The sequence below is a fragment of the Hoplias malabaricus genome, chromosome 3 (genome assembly GCF_029633855.1).
Source record: "Hoplias malabaricus isolate fHopMal1 chromosome 3, fHopMal1.hap1, whole genome shotgun sequence".
NCBI classification, from domain to species: Eukaryota; Metazoa; Chordata; class Actinopteri; order Characiformes; family Erythrinidae; genus Hoplias; species Hoplias malabaricus.
Genome location: NC_089802.1, coordinates 71613554 through 71635989, shown reverse-complemented (window position 1 = coordinate 71635989; position 22436 = coordinate 71613554). Strand labels below are relative to the sequence as shown.

The window sequence follows — 22436 nt, the reverse complement described above, 5'->3', positions numbered from 1 at the left end:
TCAACTATAGCATCTCGGGTGCAGAAGCCATTTCTGACTTATCAAAGGAATGGCCACATGTGTGTGTGTGTGTGTGTGATTGTAGTCATGGTTCTGCAGGCCCCCCTTCTCCACAGCATTAGCCCTGTGCTCCAGAGAGCCACGAGGCGAAGGAGAAATGTGTTGAAAGTGTGTTCCAGCCACACAGCATGCAAACCCATGCCAAGCCAACCTGTTCCCCTCCATATCCCCCCGCACAACAGACGGCAAAAACAGCCTGATCAGCATGTGCTCCCTGACCCACCCACTTAAAATGGATTCCTGAGTTATTTTTCATCTCTATCACATAGAGCGCAGAGATGGGCGAGGTTATTGAAATATGTACAATTTGGCCAAATATTTGTAGATACCTTCTTACCCAACATTTCTACTAAAATGTTATTAACAGGGATAACGTCTTCCTTATCTACTTATCCACTTATCTAGTTCAGGGACACAGTGGAATCACTGGGCACAAGGTGGGAACAGTTCTTCCCAGGGCGACACACACTCACACCTATGGACACTTTTGAGTAGCCAATCCACCTACCACCTGTGTTTTTGGACCATGGGAGGAAACCCATGAAGCAGCCAGAGGAAACACATGTGGACACGGGGAGAACACTGTTGCAGTAACAGCACTTTAATGGGAAAACTGTAAATTAGATGTTTGAACACTGTTACACTATTTAGAGTCCTCTAGCCCATGGTTAGTATTGCGCATATTGATCTTTGACCGATTTGCAGCGGTTCCAGGCTCATGCGTATTTTCTAAAACTCATCAACAATTAAGGCAGTGTTGTCCAATCCCCCTAATGCTGGTGGCCCAATGTTCTGCACATTTTTCATAACTTTTATAGTATAGAGCTTTCCCTGTAAAACATCAGAGCATGAGGGGCTAAAATGAGCTTCACCAGAATGGGTTTATTACGTTCATTAATTCACTCATGCATTCATTCATCTACCGTGACTGCTTCATCCTGTTCAGGGTCACGGTAGGTCCGCAGCCCACCCAGAATCATTGGGCACAAGGAAGGGAACACACACAGTACAGGGCACCAGTTCAGCACAGGGCATCACTCACTGACCAAGTCACAACACACACATGTGGACAATTTCACACACTCAATCCACCTACCAATGGGAATTTTTGGATTGTGTGAGGAAACCAGAGCGCTCCGACTGACATCAATGCAAACACAAGGAGAACACTTTCAGCAGTTCAAAAATGTCTCCTGCTTTTTCAGCATAACGCCTCCAAGACAAACAACATCTGTTATTTATAAAGCTTTTTACCGAATGTAAGAAGTAGAAGAGCAGAAAAAAAAACAAGCTACTGTCTTACATTCTAACGAAACAAAGAGGCAAATTGTGCAGCTCCAAGTTACTGTTATACCATTCAAATGGGGGCGTGCTAAGACTCATTTAACCAGATAGATATGGACAGGCTGCAATTTGTAAAGCTAATGTTTTTCCTTTAATTTGTGGATTTGTTGATATCATTGGGAAGTATAAATACTGAAACATGAACACTGATATTTACAAAATGTGGATATTGAACACAAGCGGTTTATCTATAAACCAGAGGATGCTTCTTTCTCACACACACTTGCACACACACACACAACTTATATGACCTGATGCCCCCATTATCTTGGCCCTTGAAAGCAAAGAGAAAAATCGCTATACACACCACACGCATAGCCACCACCTACATGTAATATTCTCTGTATACACTGCCAAACAATACAAATCTGTGTAAAACGCATAAACTTCATAAATGCCACTCTCCCGCTGTGCTGGCATTTGCAAAACTGAAATCCCAAATCCTCTTTAGAAGTCATTAAGTCCCCCACCCACCCCAACACTGGATTTACCAAGAATCTGCTGTCGTTCAGGATAGCACTCAGAGTTCAGTACTGGAGAGAAGAGAAGAGAAAAGAAGAGAAGAGAAGAGAAGAGAAGAAAAAAGAAGAGAAGAGAAGATGAAATGAAAGAACAGAGAGGTACAGAAGAGAATATCAAAGTAACAGAGAATAACTGTATCTTATGAGAGTCATCTGACAGCGTGTGCCAGCTCAACACACAGACCTCTCTTTTAGTCCATTCTCATTTACAATGGAGTTCTCCAATGGGAAAAAAAACTTGGCGCTGACCACAAGAACACACACACACACACATACATATGCACAAATATATGCACCCACATTTGTAATCTGTGCTATTGAGTTCACTGAACAATAAAACATAAAGGGAGCAAAAGCTTATAGGATAAAATCACTAAGAGTGGAACTGCTTAGTTTCACACTCCACAATAGCGCAATTGTGGATGAGACAAAATAAATAAAGCTTTTAATTCATTAAAACATTGTCTCGGTTGCTTACCAGCATTGCCTACTAAAGGATTAGAAACTAAAAGTCCAGAGCCAAAATACAGCATTTTGTTTATTTCAGTTTGTTTAAAAAGCAGCAAAGCATTCTCCACAAACATAGCATTTTTTGGTTTACTTTTACAAACGTAAACAAAACTCAATTTCATATTGTCATATGTTTTTAGAAAGTTTAATACGACCAATCACTATTTAGTAGAACTAAATATTCAGGATTGTTTTTATTTTCATACTCAGGCCTATGAATCTTTCAAAATGTCAGTATAAAGATATCAACATGCATCCATTATCTGTAACCCTTATCCAATTTAGGGTCGCGGGGGGGTCCAGAGCCTACCTGGAATCACTGGGCGCAAGGCAGGAATACACCCTGGAGGGGACGCCAGTCCTTCACAGGGCAACACAGACACACACACATTCACTCACACCTACGGACACTGTCGAGTCGCCAATCCACCTGCAACGTGTGTTTTTGGACTGTGGGAGGAAACCGGAGCACCCGGAGGAAACCCACGCGGACACGGGGAGAACACACCAACTCCTCACAGACAGTCACCCGGAGCGGGAATCGAACCCACAACCTCCAGGCCCCTGGAGCTGTGTGACTGCGACACTAACCTGCTGCGCCACCGTGCCGCCCTTAAGGTAAAAGTAAAAAAGCATATTAGAGCTGTAAAAGTACACAAATTGAATGTGTATATTTAAAAGGTGATTTATGTTTGAGAAGATGTATTTTTACCCTATAACACTAAGCTGGATGGTTAGGGCTAGCACTTCCCTCAAGACACTGGAATCCAGTCAGTGTAGTGTGTTACAAATTGTGGCTCGAGCACATTTGGAGAACTCTTTTTTACATTAACTTACAGCCATCAATACTGTCAAGCATCATGATGAATGATTTGAGGAGGGCTCAGAAGATGAAATGCTGTCTTGGTGGCAGTCTTCTGATTATAGTGCAATTCATAGACAGTTGTTAGGGAGTCTTCAAAACTGGTATGCTATTGAAAAACAACATTTTTGTAGAAACACAACACAGTGTTCTTACCAATACAGAGACAATGGCCACTTTGAAACTACTTAACATTATTCTGTAGAAAAGCCAAACTCATCCTTACACTAAAAACGCTAAAAGGCCATTCCTCATGCTAGACCTCAGTGACATGTGGTGATGCATATCCAGCCTTTATCTGAGTGCCGTTCTGATCCTATAATTTCATACGTTTGTGGCCCAAATCAAGTCCCAAGATTCATTTGCAAATAACTTATACTTTACTTGACTAATGTGAACAAACCTAAGGGGCGCACCCACTAAAGTTTGTGCAGTGCAGATATGCACCCCAGCATCGGGATTTGCTTTTGAGTCCCAGCTGTGCCATCTGCCGTCCACGGCCAAGGCTCCGCAAGAGTGCAACTGGATATGTTTTAATTGGAAAGGGAGAATGGCAGGGTCCCCTTCTCCTTCTGCTGTGGGCCAAAGCAGCCAATCTGGCGTCTACAGCACACGGTCTGGCATCTAATATAGAGTTGAGCCTGACAAACGCTGCGTGGAGGGAGGACTGTCTGAAAAGATGCACGGGCAGGATCCATCTGCACAGAGGTGTGTGCAGGCCTTTGCCCTCGCAGATGGCGGTGTTGGTGTTGTCACGCAACACAGAAGAGTCCTGTTTATACTCAGAATTGGCCGTCTAAATCAGGACAAGGCAGAAATGCATACAATGTTTTCTGATACTTGCATCGGTACTGAAAACTTGAGCATTTGTTCTTTAACCATTAAGCATTAAAAGGAGCTATTTTTAGATGAAGCACTTCACTTAAGCTTTTAAAGGGAGTATATCATGCTCAATCTACTCAAACAATCCACCGGCCCACAGGAGGAAGTACACAGCTAACATGACATCACATTACACAGTGTAATGGGTTTGCTGCTACAGAATAGATTTGTTATAGGATTGAATCAGATTCATAGTTTTTCTCCCTGATATGTCAATCTGCATTGTTGTTAATGTTTGCCTGAAAATCATACCTATCAACAACCAGCGGCTATCGCAAATTGGTAGCAAGGGTAACAGAGGTAATAATCATTGATGACTTTAACAAATAATCAAGTCATTTTTAATAAACAGTAAATTGGACTAAACTGAACAATAACAAATAACTCCAAGCAGGGGCATCATTAGAGCGAATTTACTAGGGCACGTGCCCCAGTAAAATATAGGTGTGCCCCACTAAATTCACAGCAGTAAAAAGTCCATTTTCTCCTGGATTGATGAACAGAACAACATAACACCCTGCACAAATTCAATACAGGCACTAGAGCTCCCATAATGCTCCATCAGCTTTCCAAAAGCTTGAGTATGGCTTTCAGTCAGAGCCAATTTTGTGCACAGAGCAACGGACAATCGCAGATATTTCAAAGCAACTCAGCTGCACAACAGACAAGGTAATGATAACTCATAATGATGTATTTAGGTTATAGAGATTTATACCGTTATAACCTAAATAAATACATATTACACAACTAACTCTAACATTCTGATATTCCCTGCCCACAGAAAATAATCAAAAGTGCATGTAACACCCAACATAACTCCTCATGAGGCTCCTGTTTATAAATCATTCAGTTCTAGACAATGTCATATTAAATTAGGAACTGCCGAGGTCTCTAATGACACAGTTCTCACACATTTTCAGTGTACCTCATGTGTATATATATATATATATATATGTGCAAAACTGAAAAGATTTATCATTTGTTCAAGAAACTGCTCTTAAACATAATGAATGTAGTTATAGGGCTGGACAATTATGGCCAAAATTTATATCATGATACATTTCTTAAATTTGGTCGATACGATATAATTCCAGTATCAATTAGAACAGTATAAAATTCACTGAAAAAAAGAAACAAGAAAGATGACATCACCATCAAACATAAACCTATTGGCTTTTCATTCATTCATTCATTCATTATCTGTAACCCTTATCCAGTTCAGGGTCACGGTGGGTCCAGAGCCTACCTGGAATCATTGGGCGCAAGGCGGGAACACACCCTGGAGGGGGCGCTAGTCCTTCACAGGGCACTATTGGCTTTGTAAATATTAATATTTTTAAACAAAATTTCAAATTGAGTGTTGAACTGATGACAGTGCCCTGTAATGACCATCAGTCAGTGACAGATGCAGTAAATAGTGTATATTGAAATATTTTTAAAAAGTGTTTACTGTCCAGCCCTACTTAGATAATAACAACTAGTTTTATTCTTATTTATTTCTGATCAATGACAGATGATCCAGGGCACCCACTGTGACTTATTGGCAGGCAGAGGGGTACAGCTGTGCACCTCTAAACTCTGTTTGTGCCCTAGTTCAATGTCCCTAGAAACGCCCCTCTCATAGCTTTTCAAAGTTCCCATTTACAAATAATATATATTCTTTCAAAAATGTCTAAAATGCAGTGTGCCAAAAGAAAAGCATAACACTGTAGTCTTAATATTCCTATTGTTTAATAACAGAGAAGCAGGGGCGTTTATAATGCATTTGATATGGTTTATATAAGTGGGTAACTGTCCTGTATTTTCTGGAGTTTTCTCTGCTCAGACTTGTACCTCATCCAGCTCCAACAACAAGACAATAAAAACACTACAGTGTGCAGGTCACTGGTACCAGGAACAGAGTTGAATAAACACTGGTTTAGATAAAGAAAAGTATGCATTTACAGCTTTAAGTTGGTAATAAAAACTCCTTCCGAATAAAACCCCTTCTTTTAGTTATTCTACGATGTATAAAAAAGGGAACTTATAGGCTGTGATGCCACACAGAGCTCAGTTTGCAGCATGGAAATAAGCATGCGTGTAGTGTATATTTCAAAGTAACCCTTGTTCTGCTCGTGCTATGAATCACGCTTCACGGGCAAAGTTTTACAACAAACCTGCGCAAACATCCCGAGAGACAGTTTACAAAAAGACTTGCCTTAGTCACAACAAAACAATAATGCCCCCTATGATCACCTACTGCATCTTCACACTTCTCTGTACAGTCCAGAGACTTTGGCCCTCGCTCACCGGTTAACTTCCACTCCGGGGTCCTGCCCAGCAACTGACTGTACTGCAGAGATACACACACACACACACACACACACACACACACGCACACACATCCTCCCCATAAGCATATTGCACTGAGAGATGTGAGGTTACTTCACTTTTTTCCTCAACATATACTAACATCTCATCAACATTCTTGAAAGGTAGATGTAATGTTGGCATAGTGAATAGGCCACTTAACATAAAGGTTAGCCTGAGGAGCAGAGCCAGCATCTTCCAACAAACACACACACACACACACACACAAATATGCATGCCTTGTGCTAAGAGAAAAAAATGACCTATTTTAAATAGTGATGGGAAAGTGGAGGGTGCTGAGCCGCAGTGTGGCCCAACTGTGGGGTGGTACTCTCAAGGGAACATCTTCAGAACCTTTACTTAGGGAACATAATTGTACCATCTTCCACAACAACATTTTTTTGTTGTTGCTTTGACTCATACACACTGTCTTACCTCCAGGCTATTTTCTTTTTCTATTTTGAAACGTTTAGGCACAAATCTACCCTTTCCCCTGGGACACTGAACGTTGAGTACTGTTAAGATAAGCCGTTGGACCTTAGGACCACTGTTGTACCTTTGAAGGTACACCCTATGCCTAAAACTTAGTGAACACTACTAAACGTTTCCAACACTTCCTCTGAAATGAAGGGTAGTAGTATGGAGTTTGCCCTTCTTTCCTGCACTACCAATTTCTACTGTTCTGGCTTTACACTAGATAATGGAACACCTGTGAGGATTTGATGGCATTCTGCAATGAGAACATTAGTAAGATCAGATACTGACGGTGAGTGATTACGTCTGGATCACAAACACTATGAGAACACATTCTCAAGGTATTGGATAATGCTATTTTACTCCAGTGAATGCAGTGCCAATGCTCCACAGTTACACATCTCAAGCACACTGTTAGCAGAGGGCATTGTGACCTTATGGTCATATGCAGATACTACAGAGCAACCTATTTCATTTCATTTATTTCTTTCTTATACACACATTGTTGCCTACAAGCTGTTTAACTATGTATAACTGAATGCCTGTGTTAGCAATGGGTGCACAACACACAATCATTATAAAGGGTTTCTACGTTGTTTGTACCTAGATAAACACGAATATATTTAAAGGTACCCTCTCCTATTTCACCAGAGGACTTGTCTGTTGATGAGAGCTGCCAGAGGTCACACATCCAGAATCCTGATCAATAAAATAGAGCATTAAACAACAAAACTTCTAGTGGCTAAGCAAGTCAATGACAACAATAAAGACTTTCCGGAGTGTTCTTCCAAGAGGGTTTTCTAAAGCAGATTATGCACTTGTGCCAATGCCATTAAAAAAAGTAACTGTTTAATCATGTTCTTCATATTTACAGTTATTTTTGTACTACACAAAAAAATGAATTTAAATCAATTAATGCACCTATTTTGGCCATTAATTAAACAGCTAAAAACCTTCACTTTCCTTCAGTGCATGAGTACTGATATCAACTTACCCCTTCTCCACACGCCTGCAGTTAGAAAGCTCTGCCCCACAATTGTACAGGATTGGTTCCTCAGGTCTATGACGTAATAAACTCTGGCTGTCCGAATCTGTGGTTTTAAGACTTGCTTTACAACATTGCATTTCAGCCGTGGCATTGACATGGCTTATTTCCCTCAAGATGCGTTTTCTTTTAAACAAACAACACCATACGGACATCTTAACAGGGTAATAAACCTTAATTTTCATTGGAAGTGTCTTTAGGTGCCACTAGTATGTCGACTCTCTGAGCAAATGTCACTCCTACACCCATTAAAGAAATTAAGTTCAGGTATTACGGACATTAGCTGGGACTAGTTGGGGAGTGAGAGCGGAAGAAATGGCAGAGATGTAAAACAGTGCAGGAATAAGAGGGAATGAGGGATGATGGTGGATGATGGTATGTCCATTTTCAGGCACCTGCCGAGCGCGAGCTGATGCCGCCTTTTTTACGTGCAGCGTGCGAGTCCTTCGTGTGAAGATTAAAGCTTTTCCTCTGACGTGAAGCTACACCCTTCAGTACGAGTCTCAAATGAATTGTGTTTTTAAATATTTATTTCTTTAATAAATGGGAAACGGGTCAAAGCCGTTCAGACACGTCCCACAGGGAAAGCCATCGCTCTCTGCCTGTGCGACGTGTACGTCGTCGTGACTGCTGAGCTAACCTTTAGGAAAAAAAACACGACATATTCACGTTTAGTAGGAATTCAGCCTATGAGGCGAAAAGGAAGCATATATTTTTAAATTTACATTTTATTTTATTTTAGAAAAGGAGCACTTACCGATGATGCCGTCTGGCTGAAGACTATTTGTTGAGACTCATATATCCGTGAGAAGATGTGCGAAACGCTGACATTGTGTTAATTCTGCTCCTAAATTGAACCCATCTTGTCAGTGGATGGGGGTTAACGGGCGGTTAGCTCCAGCTCCGTCCTGCACTCTTCCATTAGGGCTGGGAGTCGATCCCAAAATGAGTCGATTCTCTGATTCCAGGCGTTCGTGAGTAAAGAATCGACTCTTAAGTTTCGGACTTGTCTCCACAGAAGAGACGAATTTACCTTTATATAAATAACTTATATTTGATTTCCAGGCCAACTGTATTGTACTTAGGAAAACATGAAAAACAAATCAAAATATTTCTCTGTAATTTGTTAATATAAATATTGTAAATGAATAATTTCCAAACACTGGAAGATACTTCATCCTATAGAGTTGACAATAAACAGACACATTTAGTTTGAATTAATCTTCACATACTCTTTATTATTTAATTATACTGCAGTGTTCTGGGGAATTTAACCACTAAAAAGAAGGCAAAGAAACAAGGCTTTTTTAAGCCCATACATTGCAAATTTAACATTAAATCATGCTTATGGAGAGAGAGAGAGAGAGAGAGAGAGAGAGAGAGAGAGAGAGAGAGAGAGAGAGAGAGAGAGAGAGAGAATATTTAGACGGGGGTTTAAATGTATATTGTGCATCCGCCTTGCTCTGTGAAGATTGTTGTGTGGCTATTGGAATCGACTCCACATATTCCCATCTCTAGGAGTCAGATTCGGAGCCGGCTCAAACATTTCTGGAACAGCCCTCTCTGCCTTGTAGGAGCTGCCACACTCAGTGACGTAGGAACACCACGACCGTTATTTTTAAAACACCACCCGTATTTGGCTTAACCCCGCCCCACTACGCTGGAATTGGCTGATATTCCCCAGAGTTCAGCCTCACAATTTCCTACGCGTGGGTACTGATTGGTAGTTCGTCGACACACCGGCAAACCTCGCCAATCATAGTGCAGAAGGGCGGGGCTTTGCCTGAAAACGAGTGTGTTAAAAGAAAATAACCTTCTCCGCGAAGATGATGCTAAACGGTTTTCACTTTGTTGCCATGTACCGTAAGTTGATGTGAGGTAGATTTGTGTGAAGGCCCTGCCCACCGTGTCCAATCTGTTCAGAGACATTTTAAACCCAGTGGCGTCAAAATTCACTCAGAACCATATACATTATTAAATACGTGCCCTACATTAAATTATTAAATGTGTACTTCACATTATTGAGTAGTTTATATATTCGCTTACATTGCCTCATGCTGCAGAGGCATTTTTGAATACTACAGAGGGAAATTTGGGGGAATGCCTCTTCTAATATATATATATATAATGTTTGTGCTTTCAAGATTCCACTTCATTGTAATAAGGACAGTAAAACAATAATAATACATCACTTAAAGTGCATTAAAGGGCATACTGCACATGATCACATACGGCCTTTCTCCTCCACCATTGGCCTAGGTCATCAGGCTCAGGCAGGAACCATCAGTTATCCTTCACTGTTTCACTGTTTTAATCCTTGTTCGTTTTGTAGTAAAGCCATGGCAGAGATGGTTTTCAAATTTTGCTTTTAATTCAGTCAACTTTCATATCTTCCAGATTTTGTCTTTCTCGATAATCACTGCCAACATCTGTTTTTGTCCTTCCTGACTTAAAATTGCACAGCATCACATTCTCCCACAGTGCATTACCATGCAAATAATGCTTCTTTTCAAATCCTAGAGCCAGTCTCCCAGCGAGAAGCTTCCTTTTTCTGAGGAAGTCCTTAAGGGGCTTCCTCAGCTTTTCTCCTGTCACTCCATCTTTCCACAGTAGACACTAAGATGTTGTTTCCACAAAGCCTCAACATCCCACCTCCGCTGAGTAAATGACAACTCTTCAACCGCTTTTCATGTACTCAGCCATGAGTTCTGACTACTTCTGCATTTTCCTTTGACTGGCCACCTCCTTTTGGACGTTATAGGGATGTTGATGGGAAACTGAAGGTATACACTCATAGGCCAGTTGTTTTATAGTAGGCAAATGGTTTGGTTCTGTTTCTGTTTGACACCTATTACTTGCTCTGACAACCTTAGTACAGTTTGCAGGTGCCCATTTAGTGTGCAAGGTTTTAGGGTGTATTATTGTTCCCTCTTCTTCATTTGACCCAAAAGTATGTGCAACCTCTTTAGGCATGTAAGGTACCATTCACTTTTTTTTATTATTTCATTTTGACAAATTTTCTCTACAATCATTAATCACCTCCAGTGCCATCACATTTGCCAAGACTAACCTAGGAAGGAGAGGAAGAGTATGTGTTTTCACAGACACATGAGGCTAACCACCGCCTCTTTTCAACCTACTGCTAAAACAATAACACCGGAGAGTGCCACATGCCAGAGACGACCACCAAACGACAAAAGTCTTCAAAATGCTGGGGAATAAAAATCCTACTTAGCTCACTTTATGTTCACTTCAAAACCTGACAGCGTAGAACCAGATTTTGAAAAGGTTCACAAAGTAGGGTATTTTTTGCGGAAGAAGTCTACATTTAGCTTACTCTCACCTTAGCTGCACTAAAATCATAGCTTTAGTGAAACTTAATTGTGTTGCCACCTGCATCACTTGTGAAAGCCTCCAAGCTGGCAACAAAAAAAGTGTTTACAGGCTGCGATGTCTGCCAAACTGAGTGTTACTAAACACAGCTCTTAAAATGGGAATAAGTAATGTTACGGTGTCAGCTGTCATTCAGATATATACAACCAAAAAAAACCCACTCCCTGCCTTCAGCCATTCACTCCAGAAACACATGAATGTGCACTGCCTGACTACAGCAGGAGGAGTCCATGAAGAGGAAGATGGCTGGAGAGAGGAACAGAATGGGACCATTTCTACTTTCTTTTTTCTTTCTGGGTTAAGCAGTGCAATCTGTCATAGGTAGCAGCGTAACCAGTCTCCCTGGTTTTCAGCAATGTGTGTGTGTGTGTGTGGGCATGTGAATGACATGAGTACATGAGCACTCAGTCTAAATGATATTACTGGACAGTCCTGCAGCTGCTACAGATAACTTATTATCATAGCATTATATATATATATTGATTATTATCAAAAATAATATCTTAAAAATATATAACAAAAATACATCTTAAAATAAATGCCCTACACCAGATTTAACATTTGTGTCTATGAACATATGGAAGCAGGAGCTGAGAATATTTAACAGTTAGGTTGACTGATATCTTCTATTACACCATGCACAAAAAACAAAAGTCAGCACAAAATCCAAAGAGCATTTGCTGTTGTTTGTGAAAGGCTGCATTGCCCCCTGTGACTCTGTGGGTGCAGAGATTAAGCCCAAGAGAAATGGCACATAGGAACAGGAACCTAAGTGTAATTAAGAGAGGGCCAGTGCAAACATTGCGGTTTGTGGTGGAAACCCAGATTAAAGGAAATCCAATACATCATTCCTAGCATTACTTTGGACAAACAGCAGAGAATCAAATTCAGTTCAATTCCATCTTACTTCAAACATAACATTTTATACAAACGTACTATAGTCAATATATTCTACAGTTATTGTCATAGAATTATTTAAAATATATATAGTTTGTGATGAAGGTCAGAATAGTTATTTTATGATGTCAAAACCCTGAGCAGACAACACAGGGTCCAGAAAATTAACTAAAACATGAAATGTGTCTAGGGCGGCACGGTGGTGCAGCAGGTAGTGTCGCAGTCACACAGCTCCAGGAACCTGGAGGTTGTGGGTTCGATTCCCGCTCGGGGTGACTGTCTGTGAGGAGTTGGTGTGTTCTCCCTGTGTCCGCGTGGGTTTCCTCCGGGTGACTGTCTGTGAGTAGTTGGTGTGATCTCCCTGTGTCTGCGTGGGTTTCCTCCGGGTGCTCCGGTTTCCTCCCACAGTCCAAAAAAAAAAAAAATGTTGGTAGGTGGATTGGCGACTCCAAAGTGTCCGTAGGTGTGTGTGTGTGTGTGTGTGTGTTGCCCTGTGAAGGACTGGCGCCCCCTCCAGGGTGTATTCCTGCCTTGCGCCCAATGATTCCAGGTCGGCTCTGGACCCACCGCGACCCTGAACTGGATAAGCGCTTACAGATAATGAATGAATGAACGAATGAATGAAATGTGTTTATCGCCATCTCTTGTAAAAGTCCCTTAGCCTGTGGATTATTCGCAACCATTACACGTAATAACTTTCTGAAAAGTCAACAAAAACTCCAGACGTCTTGTTTCTATAACCCTCCTCTCTGCATTTCATATCAATCCAACATGAGTGCCTCTGTTTGCATCTCAGCTGTTTAATGATGCAGACATTTTAAAATATCTCTGGAATTCCACTTAACCTTCCTCTCAAAACCCCACGCATAGGCTTTAGATTCTTGCTTATTTTCTTAGAGCACTGCAGATTCACAACAAGTAACAAAAATTTCAGAACAAACTGCTTCCCATGCACATGCATTTTTATTCAGCTATCGATTAGTCAACATTAATTGACAGTAACTGTAAACATCATTTAAGGAGAGAAAAACCCATACAGAGTTAAACTCAGTGTAGCACATCTACTCAACCTGAATCTAAGAAAAAAAAGTATTTACCATCACACAGAAAACAATGTCAAATGGCATAACAAGACATTCACAATCGCAAGCTCCCTGAACCCCCTGAAAGGTCTTGACACATACTTTCATCCCATTTCTAGTGCAATAGTGACAGTGAAGAGGACTAGCAATTTGCACACGTTTCTGCATGTGTATTCGAATGTTGGCTGCAGCACATCTATGTCGGATATGTATGTATATTATGTGTATCATGTCAGTAGAAAAATATAAATAAATTAATAAATATACAAAGAAAGAAAAAAAAAATATTATTTGATCATATTATCCATGTATGAAATATGTATGGAAACAAAAACGGGGGCCAACTGCTGCATCGGTGCCTAGAAAGCTTCACACACTGTGCTGCAAGTAAAGAGCGGTTTGCATTTGTGATTTGTACAAGTAGCACTTCTTTTCGAGGGGGCTTAGAAATTCAAAAATCACAAGCACCATAAGACATGTAGGCATGACACAAATGACTTTAAATGATAACCATGACTAAAAGAACCTTGCATAAATAGGAAGAATTAAGGATGGGGAAAGGTGGGTCGGCCACCTGCTCGACTAGTGTGGAAGCTGCCATTTCTACCTAGTTCTACTCCAGTTCATCTTCTGGGGAAATTGTGCTGGTCTGCTCCGAGGTCAAACCTAAAACACACACAAACATGAACGTTTTACAAATCTGTACAAACACTTTTGTTTAATCTGCATGTGATTTGTTTAAAGGGTATCAACGTCTCCTCATTTAACATGTTCTGACAGTGTAAGCATTTATGAGTTATGAAATATTTCTACTCATTTTCTTTAAAGCATACAGATGGTTCAGATAACTGCCAAAATTACGTAATACTTGTTACTTTTCCAAAGAAACCTACAGCTGCCTTGTTTATTCCCTGTGGGGAAAGGACAAGTGTTTGTGAGCATTTATAAGAGTAACTACAGCAAAACCTACATTCAAAAACTGGTGTTTTACTCTGTATTCAGTGATTTCCAGGTGTAGTTATTATAAAGAGGGAACTATTTGACCTTTGAAAGCAAAAAGCTATCCCTCATTGAGATTTTTCACCGGACTTTATCTCTGTTCTGCTCCACTGATCCAATTATGTGTAGGAGCCTCATTCGCTCACCTAACCAGCTTATCATCTGTAGTAGATTTCTATTGTTCCTACTGCTGCTTCTTAGTATTGTTATTTCTGCACTTCTGTCATTGTTTAACAGGAAATGATGACTAGTCTAGCCATAGAGGAACATATGCAATACCATAAAGCAACCACATTGAAACAATGTAGCAGACGTGTCAAACTGGATTCCTTTTGGGCCAAAACACTACAGACTCCAATGTTTTGCCTCATTAAAGAACACCTCACTCATCAGCTAATTTGCTGGGGCAAGGTTACTCAAACAGCAGGAAGCACCCTCTGGTGGCCTCAGACCAAAGTGAGTTTAATATTTTGTGAGCCACAGTGAGCCAGTGATGGTCTAGATCTAGTTCTTCAAAGCCACACAGGCATTTTTCTGCACAGATCTGAAAAGGAGGCGTCTTACTTGAAGCATCATCATCTGGAGACTTATTTTCGTCCTCCATGTAACCAAAGCTCAGCAGCTTGGACATGCTGACAGGAGCTGCTGCCACCTTCTTATCATGTGACCTGCAGGGAAGAGGAATTTAATACTAGCATAGAATTTAGGCTACATTATTCATGCAGATTTTTGGACTGTTAAAATCTGACCAGTGGCAAACCTAAGCCTCTGAAGCAAAGTTCTAAATTAGTGGTATCTCATAAGTCTGTAGTTTAGACAGAGAGAGAGAGAGAGAGAGAGAGAGAGAGAGAGAGAGACAGAGAGAGACACAGACAGAGGGAGAGAGACAGAGAGAGAGAGCGAGAGACAGAGAGCGAGAGACAGAGAGAGACAGACAGAGAGAGACACAGACAGAGGGAGAGAGACAGAGAGAGAGAGCGAGAGACAGAGAGCGAGAGACAGAGAGAGACAGAGAGACAGACACAGACAGAGAGAGAGAGAGAGACAGAGAGAGAGAGAAAGAGAGAGAGAGAGAGACAGACAGATAGAGAGACAGACAGAGAGAGAGACAGACAGAGAGAGAGACAGACAGAGAGAATGAGAAATACCTACAGGCGTTTATACTTGTTGGCTTCCTCAATGTCTTTCTGGTTTAGAGAGAGTTTCTCCATGTCCTTGGTAGCATGCATGACATTGGCATTCTGTTTGAGAGAAATCTATATATCAGTACAGTATCTTTTTTTTTCCATGTGGAAGAGGTCATGATGAGGAATGTGATAGAAATGAGATGCCTGACATGCTGTGGGGGCAATATGCAAAGCCATTCCAAAACAGCAATAGGATACAATTAAAAGTATAGAAAATAAAAGCATTAGTCAAAAGAAAATTATATAACAGCAAAAGATATAAGACAAAGCTTAGAAAGGACTAAGAGTCATTTTTCCATATGTGCCCAGTGTGAAATGATGTGTGAGGAACAGAATGTCCATTTTCTCTGAATCCCATTACACAAAGATGTAGATTAGTCGTGTCTCAGGGGCTGGAGAAGTTGAGTTGTGATAAGAACCTAATTTTGACGAGGTGTAGACAGCATCATTTCTGACACCCTGTGAGAAACAGTGCAGTGGACAGTGACACAACATCCATTAAATAAGCACCAGGGTAGTGAAGTTAAAACTTCTGAATCTGATCCAAAATACAGGAAACCTTAGTGGAAACCTTTGGCAATAGTAAGCATACTTTTCAAGGTAGAAAGGTCATGCAGCGCTTAAATTGATGCTTGTGAATTTCCACATGTGTACGCACATTTTCCCAATAAATACAAATATAATGTGGATTTGTCAAACAGGTAGTATTTTTGTCATTTTAAGGAAATTGAGCATAATATTTGGAGAAATTAAAGGCCTACGTTTTATTTCCTCACATTTCCCCATGGCTTCAGGGAAACGATGATGATTTCACATTGTAGCACCTCAACATTAAAATTTACATAATTTCAAATATACAAATTATATACAAAACACAAAATAAAAGCACAAAACATATATCAAAGGGAAATATCAACATTTTTTCTTAAAATAAATGAAATTTGTATTCAAAATTAAGAGTGCCAGCATGTTTAGAAAGCAAACTTAAAATGGTCGACCGCATGGAGACAGTAACTGAATCGCTGTGAATGAAATGGCTGCAGGAGGAAGCATGAGAGGGGTTTGAATGAGATGCAGCATGGTTGCACTGACACAACTCCTCCATTCACCTGTCCTTTATCTGCACCAGCACCATCTGACTCCTTGTCCAATTCAGTACAGTCATCAGTCCCAAATGGGGCCACCAGCTTCTGCCTGGATGCTTTACCCTGGCTGCAAGCAAAAAATCACTGTAACTAAAGCCAAATTTTAGCCCAGATTTTCCGGCCACCAGACTGGAGTTTCAGTCAACCTCACATTCAAACTTTATTCAGGGACCTCATTGTGCTCCTTTCTATGCCACATGGCATCACTTTTATCTTGAGCCACATTTTCAGTGTTTTAAAACATCAATTATTTGAATCACAACACAGAACCAATTAATAGGAGCTAGTTATGCTACTTATCTGAAGCTGGAATAAACAGGAATTAATGCAGAACACCATTCCTATGATGCATCAGAAGCTATGGGAGGGATAATAATGACTCCCATAGCTTCTATAATAATAACTTCAGGTTGCTAAATATGAGTTAGTGAGTTACAAGCCATGTCTTTGAGGTACATCAAAAAATCTACCCATAAACAAACCTATAAAAAAAGTATTAATAAACATTTAGCATGCACCACATCAGCAGAACCAGAGGCTCCATGCCAAACCTTTATGGACATTATGGACAATAGACTATTAAAACCATTTTTGTAGAGTCCCATTTCCAAATAAAGTTCTGCTATGACAAAAATTTCATATAAAATTTAAAATCTCACCTTTGCTGACCATCTGCGCCAGAAAACCAATCAGGGCGGCTGTAGGGGCCGCTGTCCTTGGAATCAGCATCTTCCTCAGCATCATGTGACAGCAAACCTTGAAAAGCAATTTTGGAAATCCATAATGAAATATAAATATTGTACACAATATATGTATTACAATATATATAAAAGCATTTGTTTAAAAAATGTAGGCGCAGTAAAAGTATATTTACCCCTGTGTCCACCTTGCTTTGCCAGTTTAACATAGTCTGAATCAGTGGCCTGAATCCCTACTCTTCGCCCTTTGGTTCTCTCCTCAGGACCAACGATGGCGGTTTGCGATAAACCAGGAATCTGTGATGTGGGTCCAGTGGCCCCATTTGGACTAGGAATACTGGTTTTCATTCCTGAAAGACATGGAATGAAGGTCAACCAAATAAAGAATACAGCTTTGAACAGCCAGAATAAAGCTGCAAACTTCCAGAGCCATTAATGGTAAGAGCTTTGGTTAGTATTTAAGGTGACAGTTTCCTTTGAAAGCAAATCAAACTTACCAGGTTTAGTCCTGCGATAGTTAGGTTCAGCAGACATAGTTGAAGTCTTATGTTAGTGTAGAGATAGCTGTAAAGGTGAAGACAAAGTGGCAAATTAATCAAGGTCTAAAGCGAAGGTCAAACAAAACCTGTCATTGGTAAGGATTTAAAGGCATCGTTACTAAATCTAAAACACCTAAAAATGTCCCCCTCCAGATAAAATTCAGTTTTTATATTGTTAACATTTTTAAAATGCTAAGATGTATCATGAATGAAATAAGCAACACTAGGCTGAGCATTTCCATTTTGAAACAACTGAGCCTCGAGCGGGTGGATTCAGACAGCCAGGGTTTCCAAAGTCATAAACCTAACGCCGCTCACACACTGAAATTGCATCCTATTTTTTTGGTAGTCATCCTCTACGACTACCATCTGACATATAGTGTGTCAGGAGACAAGCTATGTCCATTTAAATGTAAGGACAAGCAGCGACCGAGTGCTCCGACATACAGGTGAATTTCTGACATGACATGAGTTTGTGGTCCTTTCCTTGCAGTTTGTGTCTCTCACAAACCAGTTTACGGACATCACGGCTGGAGACAGCAACCTATGTATAATCATAACATATACATGGTACACAAAAAAAGCTGAACATAGATTTGATGTGTGGACATATGCTCATGCAAAATGTATTCTGATATTGGAGATTTCCCTATACAATATGACACAAGCCAGCAAAGCTATATTCTTTCATGGCATTTCTGATACACGCGTCCATACTGGGTTGCGCTTCAAGCTCAGAGTGAACACTCATGGCATGCCACGTTAATCCATGACTGATTACTTTCATGCAGTTTGAGCAGATGATTCAGGGGCGTTGACCATGCATAATGTATGATTCAAATGTGCAGCTTGATTTGTCATCCAAGAATAAAATTTATTCACTGTTTCTGTCCAGTTTAAAAAATTCAGTTTGGCGAGTGTGGCTTTTGAGCTAGAGGTGAGCAGCAGAGATGTGGGAGGAGACACAGGCACAGACTAACCGCTTATTCATAAATGTGTGTGAATAATGGCAAAGGTGTAGAGTTACATCTAAATCACTTTAAAGGCAATGAGAGATTTTTCTTGTAAATAAATCTATAATTCTGATGATCAGAGAAAGGTTTTTAAAGGTTTAATCAACTAATGTAGAGGGAATCTAAAGTTACACCCTGACTGTATAAATTATTATGGATAAAAAGAAAATAGGAAAACAAAGTGGTTTCAGCTGATCTTAATTCCTCGTTGGATTTTTGTAATTGTAAAAGAAACCCCTAAAGAGTTAGTGACAGACAAGTTCCTTCATTGTCTGTCTGTAACGGCTTATTCAGTTTAGGGTTGCTGTGGGTCCGGAATCAGGCGAACACACTGGACAGGGCACCAGACAATTTTGAATAACCAATCCACCCACCAGCATGTGTTTTTGGATTGTGTTTTTGTTAAACTGAAAACACAGCATCTAGAGGAAACACACCAAACACCAGACAGTGACCCAAGGCACACATTTCATGCCTGAGCCCACTGAGTTGCACTGTGGCATTCATTTTCTCCTTTAAAATTTGTGGCCAACACTACATCTCTCTGTGAAATGTTACTAAGGAAATTAAGATTAAATTAAGAGATTTAAATTTTAAAAAATAACACTAAAGTTGCAAAGAATGACTACATTAGCTAAATTTATTGTTGATTTATTTTTCCATCCTTCCATGGGTCCACAGCCTACCTGAAATCATTGGGCGCAAGGCAGGAATACACCCTGGAGGGGGCACCAGTCCTTCACAGGGCAACACACACTCACACATTCACTCACACCTACGGACACATTTGAGTCGCCAATCCACCTACCAAAGTGCGTTTTTGGACTGTGGGAGGAAACCGGAGCACCCGGAGGAAACCCACACAGACACAGGGAGAACACACCACACTCCTCACAGACAGTCACCCGGAGCGGGAATTGAACCCACAACCTCCAGGTCCCTGGAGCTGTGTGACAGCAACACTACCTGCTGCGCCACCGTGCCGCCCTGATTTATTTTTTTTTTTACTTAATATTTTAAATTGATAAACATTACAAATACAAATCCACTGTGTTGACCTTACCCTGATTATTTCATTTTACATTTAATTAGAATCACTTTATTGGCCACTGTGCTTGCACACAGGAATTTGTTCTCCACATTTAACCCAATCCGTGGAGTGAAACACACATTTAAACACACTAATGAACACTAGGGGGCAGTGAGCACACATGCCCGGGGCTGTGGGGAGCCTTAGCCAGGGGGAGCAGTTGGGGGTTAGGTGCCTTGCTCAAGTGCACTTCAGTCATGACCTGCCAGCTCTAGGGATCGAACCGGCAACCTACCGGTTCCAAGCCCAGTTCCCTAACCATTAAATTACACATCCACTATTAGTAACTTAAGTCTTAAGAAGCGACTATGCGAATAATGAATTCAATTAATTGCAGCTAATTATGTGATTAATTACCTATTTCTTCGAGCAAAAGCACTTGTTTAAATGTTAAACTATGAAAATAATATATATTGCGTATTACGTTTAAAGACTAGAAAAAAACGTACACACAAATATTTGGTTGATGTGCCACATAGCTACATGTTCCTGTCTGACTGATCACAGATTCTAGAATATTCTCTTCTTTCGGAACAGGGCCGGTGTTCTGACGAGTTGTGCCACCTTGTCGAAATGTGCTACATTGCAGCTCTGCGCATGCTCAGACCCAAACATTGTAATATTTTCATGTTTTACGTGATAAATCCGTTTTTCTGTGATTTCATGAGATTACTACCAGTGAATGTAGGCGGAACTATATGCTGATAATACTACTGCATTTCACTAACATTGAAGTCTTATTTTTGCAAAGTATTCGTTGTTTAACATTATACATGCGGTTTTTTTTCTAGAGAGGAGACCAACACTGGCGCTCATCCGTTAACCTCGGGTTCCTTTGACCGGGGTTGGTTCCTATGGTGACAGCTGCCGTTACGGAGCTAAATGCTAACAAACCGCTTACAGTCACCGCCTTCTCAGAGCTCGAGTCTTGGTCGTATTTCAGTCTCTGTAACACTACAGCGGACATTATATAAAGGTGTTATGCATATAAAACATACAATATGGATGGTATTTAATGTTTACAGCTGTGTTCAGAGGCTCAGAGCTGGTCGCCTGGTAACAAAAGCATCTTTGCTCAGAAGCTAAAGCTAAAGCCATCAAGCGCCCCTCGCTCAGGTTTAAAACACTGGACGAAAACGCGACACTGAAAAACAAGGACAATAACAGAGATTCAGATAAGAACGACTGGGAAACACAATATCTCATCCTCATGACAGCTGCTTTGAATATAACGGAGGAATAAATCTTACACTTTTGAGCTACTGTAGACCGAAAGCTGCTGCGTCTCCTCCCGATGAGCCTCTTCTTCTCCACATCAAGTACCGTGGCCCGAGAGAAGCGGATAAGCGCCGCATGCTGGAAACACAGCCACATTTCCAAAAGGGACCAGTCATAGCAGCTCAGATATGATTGTCTTTCAGTTTGTAGTTCTTCTTTAGACGTCTACAAAACATTGTTGTACACATCGTTTATTGTTTGTCTGCACAAGAGAAGGAAGTAAACTCACTACAACTTTGGAAGGAAAATAGAAGAGTGAAGAGGGGCTTCTGTGAGGCGCATACTCTGAAGAAAACAAAACATAAAAAATAAATAATTAGAAAAAAAATGAAATGAAGTTACTAAATACCCCAAATTAAGAGAAAGGAAAACAACAGTGATAATAAAAATAAGTTAAATAAATTCAAATAAATTAAAGAATAAAACAAATCCAATATTAATTTTAATACATATTAGTTTTTTTCAGTAAAAAGGTATAAGCCTTGAGTTTTTTTTTTTCTTTCAATGTGTCAGATGAAGTGGTAGCTGTTTCACCAACAACTGTTCAAAGTAATTAACTGGATAGAGTAATTCTAACCTGTAATTCAGATATTCACAAGTTACATTCAATTTAACAAATCTCAATCCTGCCTCAAAGGTGTGTGTTGCCCTGTGAAGGACTGGCGCCCCCTAAAGGGTGTGTTCCTGCTTTGCGCCCAGTGATTCTGGGTAGGCTCCTGACCCACGGCGACCCTGATTTGGATCAGCAGTTAAAGAAAATTAATAAATGAAAAAAGAAAAACATAACTATATATACAATATGCAATACTGTGCAAAAGCTTTATGCACCAGAGATTATGAGATTTAAAAAGCTATTTATCTGAGCAGTAAGTGTTTATTTGCTAAAGAACAAACAAACAAACAACAAATAGTGCTCAACATTAGAATAAAACCAAATAACATTATTCCAGTGAGTGTGGTCCTCTGTGCGTGAATGTGTTGGTTTACCTTTATCCAAATCTCTCCTTGTGGAGTCCGTATTATTTGAGGTTATCATTCAATATCGGGTAATAAATAATGATTTTAAAT

General features: G+C 40.3%; 2 protein-coding genes across 3 annotated transcripts in view; both read right to left on the bottom strand.

Annotated features, from left to right (window-relative positions):
* pkp4 (plakophilin 4) overlaps positions 1-8950 on the bottom strand; it is a 34046-nt gene extending 25096 nt beyond the window's left edge. The window contains exons 1-3 of one of the 2 annotated variants that reach the window (XM_066664381.1): positions 8805-8950; positions 7997-8093; positions 7636-7701 (exon numbers count right to left, since the gene is read on the bottom strand). In XM_066664381.1, coding sequence (XP_066520478.1) covers positions 7636-7693 — 58 coding nt within the window. In that variant the 5' untranslated portion in view covers positions 7694-7701; positions 7997-8093; positions 8805-8950. The remainder of the gene's footprint in view (positions 1-7635; positions 7702-7996; positions 8094-8804) is intronic. The other variant, XM_066664382.1, reaches the window with a different exon arrangement.
* A 4312-nt stretch (positions 8951-13262) lies between these two features.
* Positions 13263-21589, bottom strand: c3h7orf57 (chromosome 3 C7orf57 homolog). Its single transcript, XM_066665079.1, has 8 exons — positions 21341-21589; positions 17946-18012; positions 17625-17798; positions 17410-17506; positions 16715-16817; positions 15571-15659; positions 14983-15086; positions 13263-14085 (listed from the first exon to the last, which is right to left on the bottom strand). Exons 2-8 carry the CDS (start codon positions 17980-17982, stop codon positions 14033-14035), a joined length of 657 nt encoding a protein of 218 aa, XP_066521176.1. The 5' UTR covers positions 17983-18012; positions 21341-21589; the 3' UTR covers positions 13263-14032.
* Between the last annotated feature and the right edge of the window lie 847 nt (positions 21590-22436).

Coding starts and splice junctions, on each gene's coding strand:
- c3h7orf57 (XM_066665079.1), bottom strand. CDS start 17,982: ATGTCTGCTGAACCTAACTATCGCAGGACTAAACCTG. Junction 16,818..17,409: donor GGCGCAGATGGTCAGCAAAG/GTGAGATTTTAA, acceptor TTTTGCTTGCAG/CCAGGGTAAAGCATCCAGGC. Junction 15,660..16,714: donor CTGGTGCAGATAAAGGACAG/GTGAATGGAGGA, acceptor TCTCTCAAACAG/AATGCCAATGTCATGCATGC.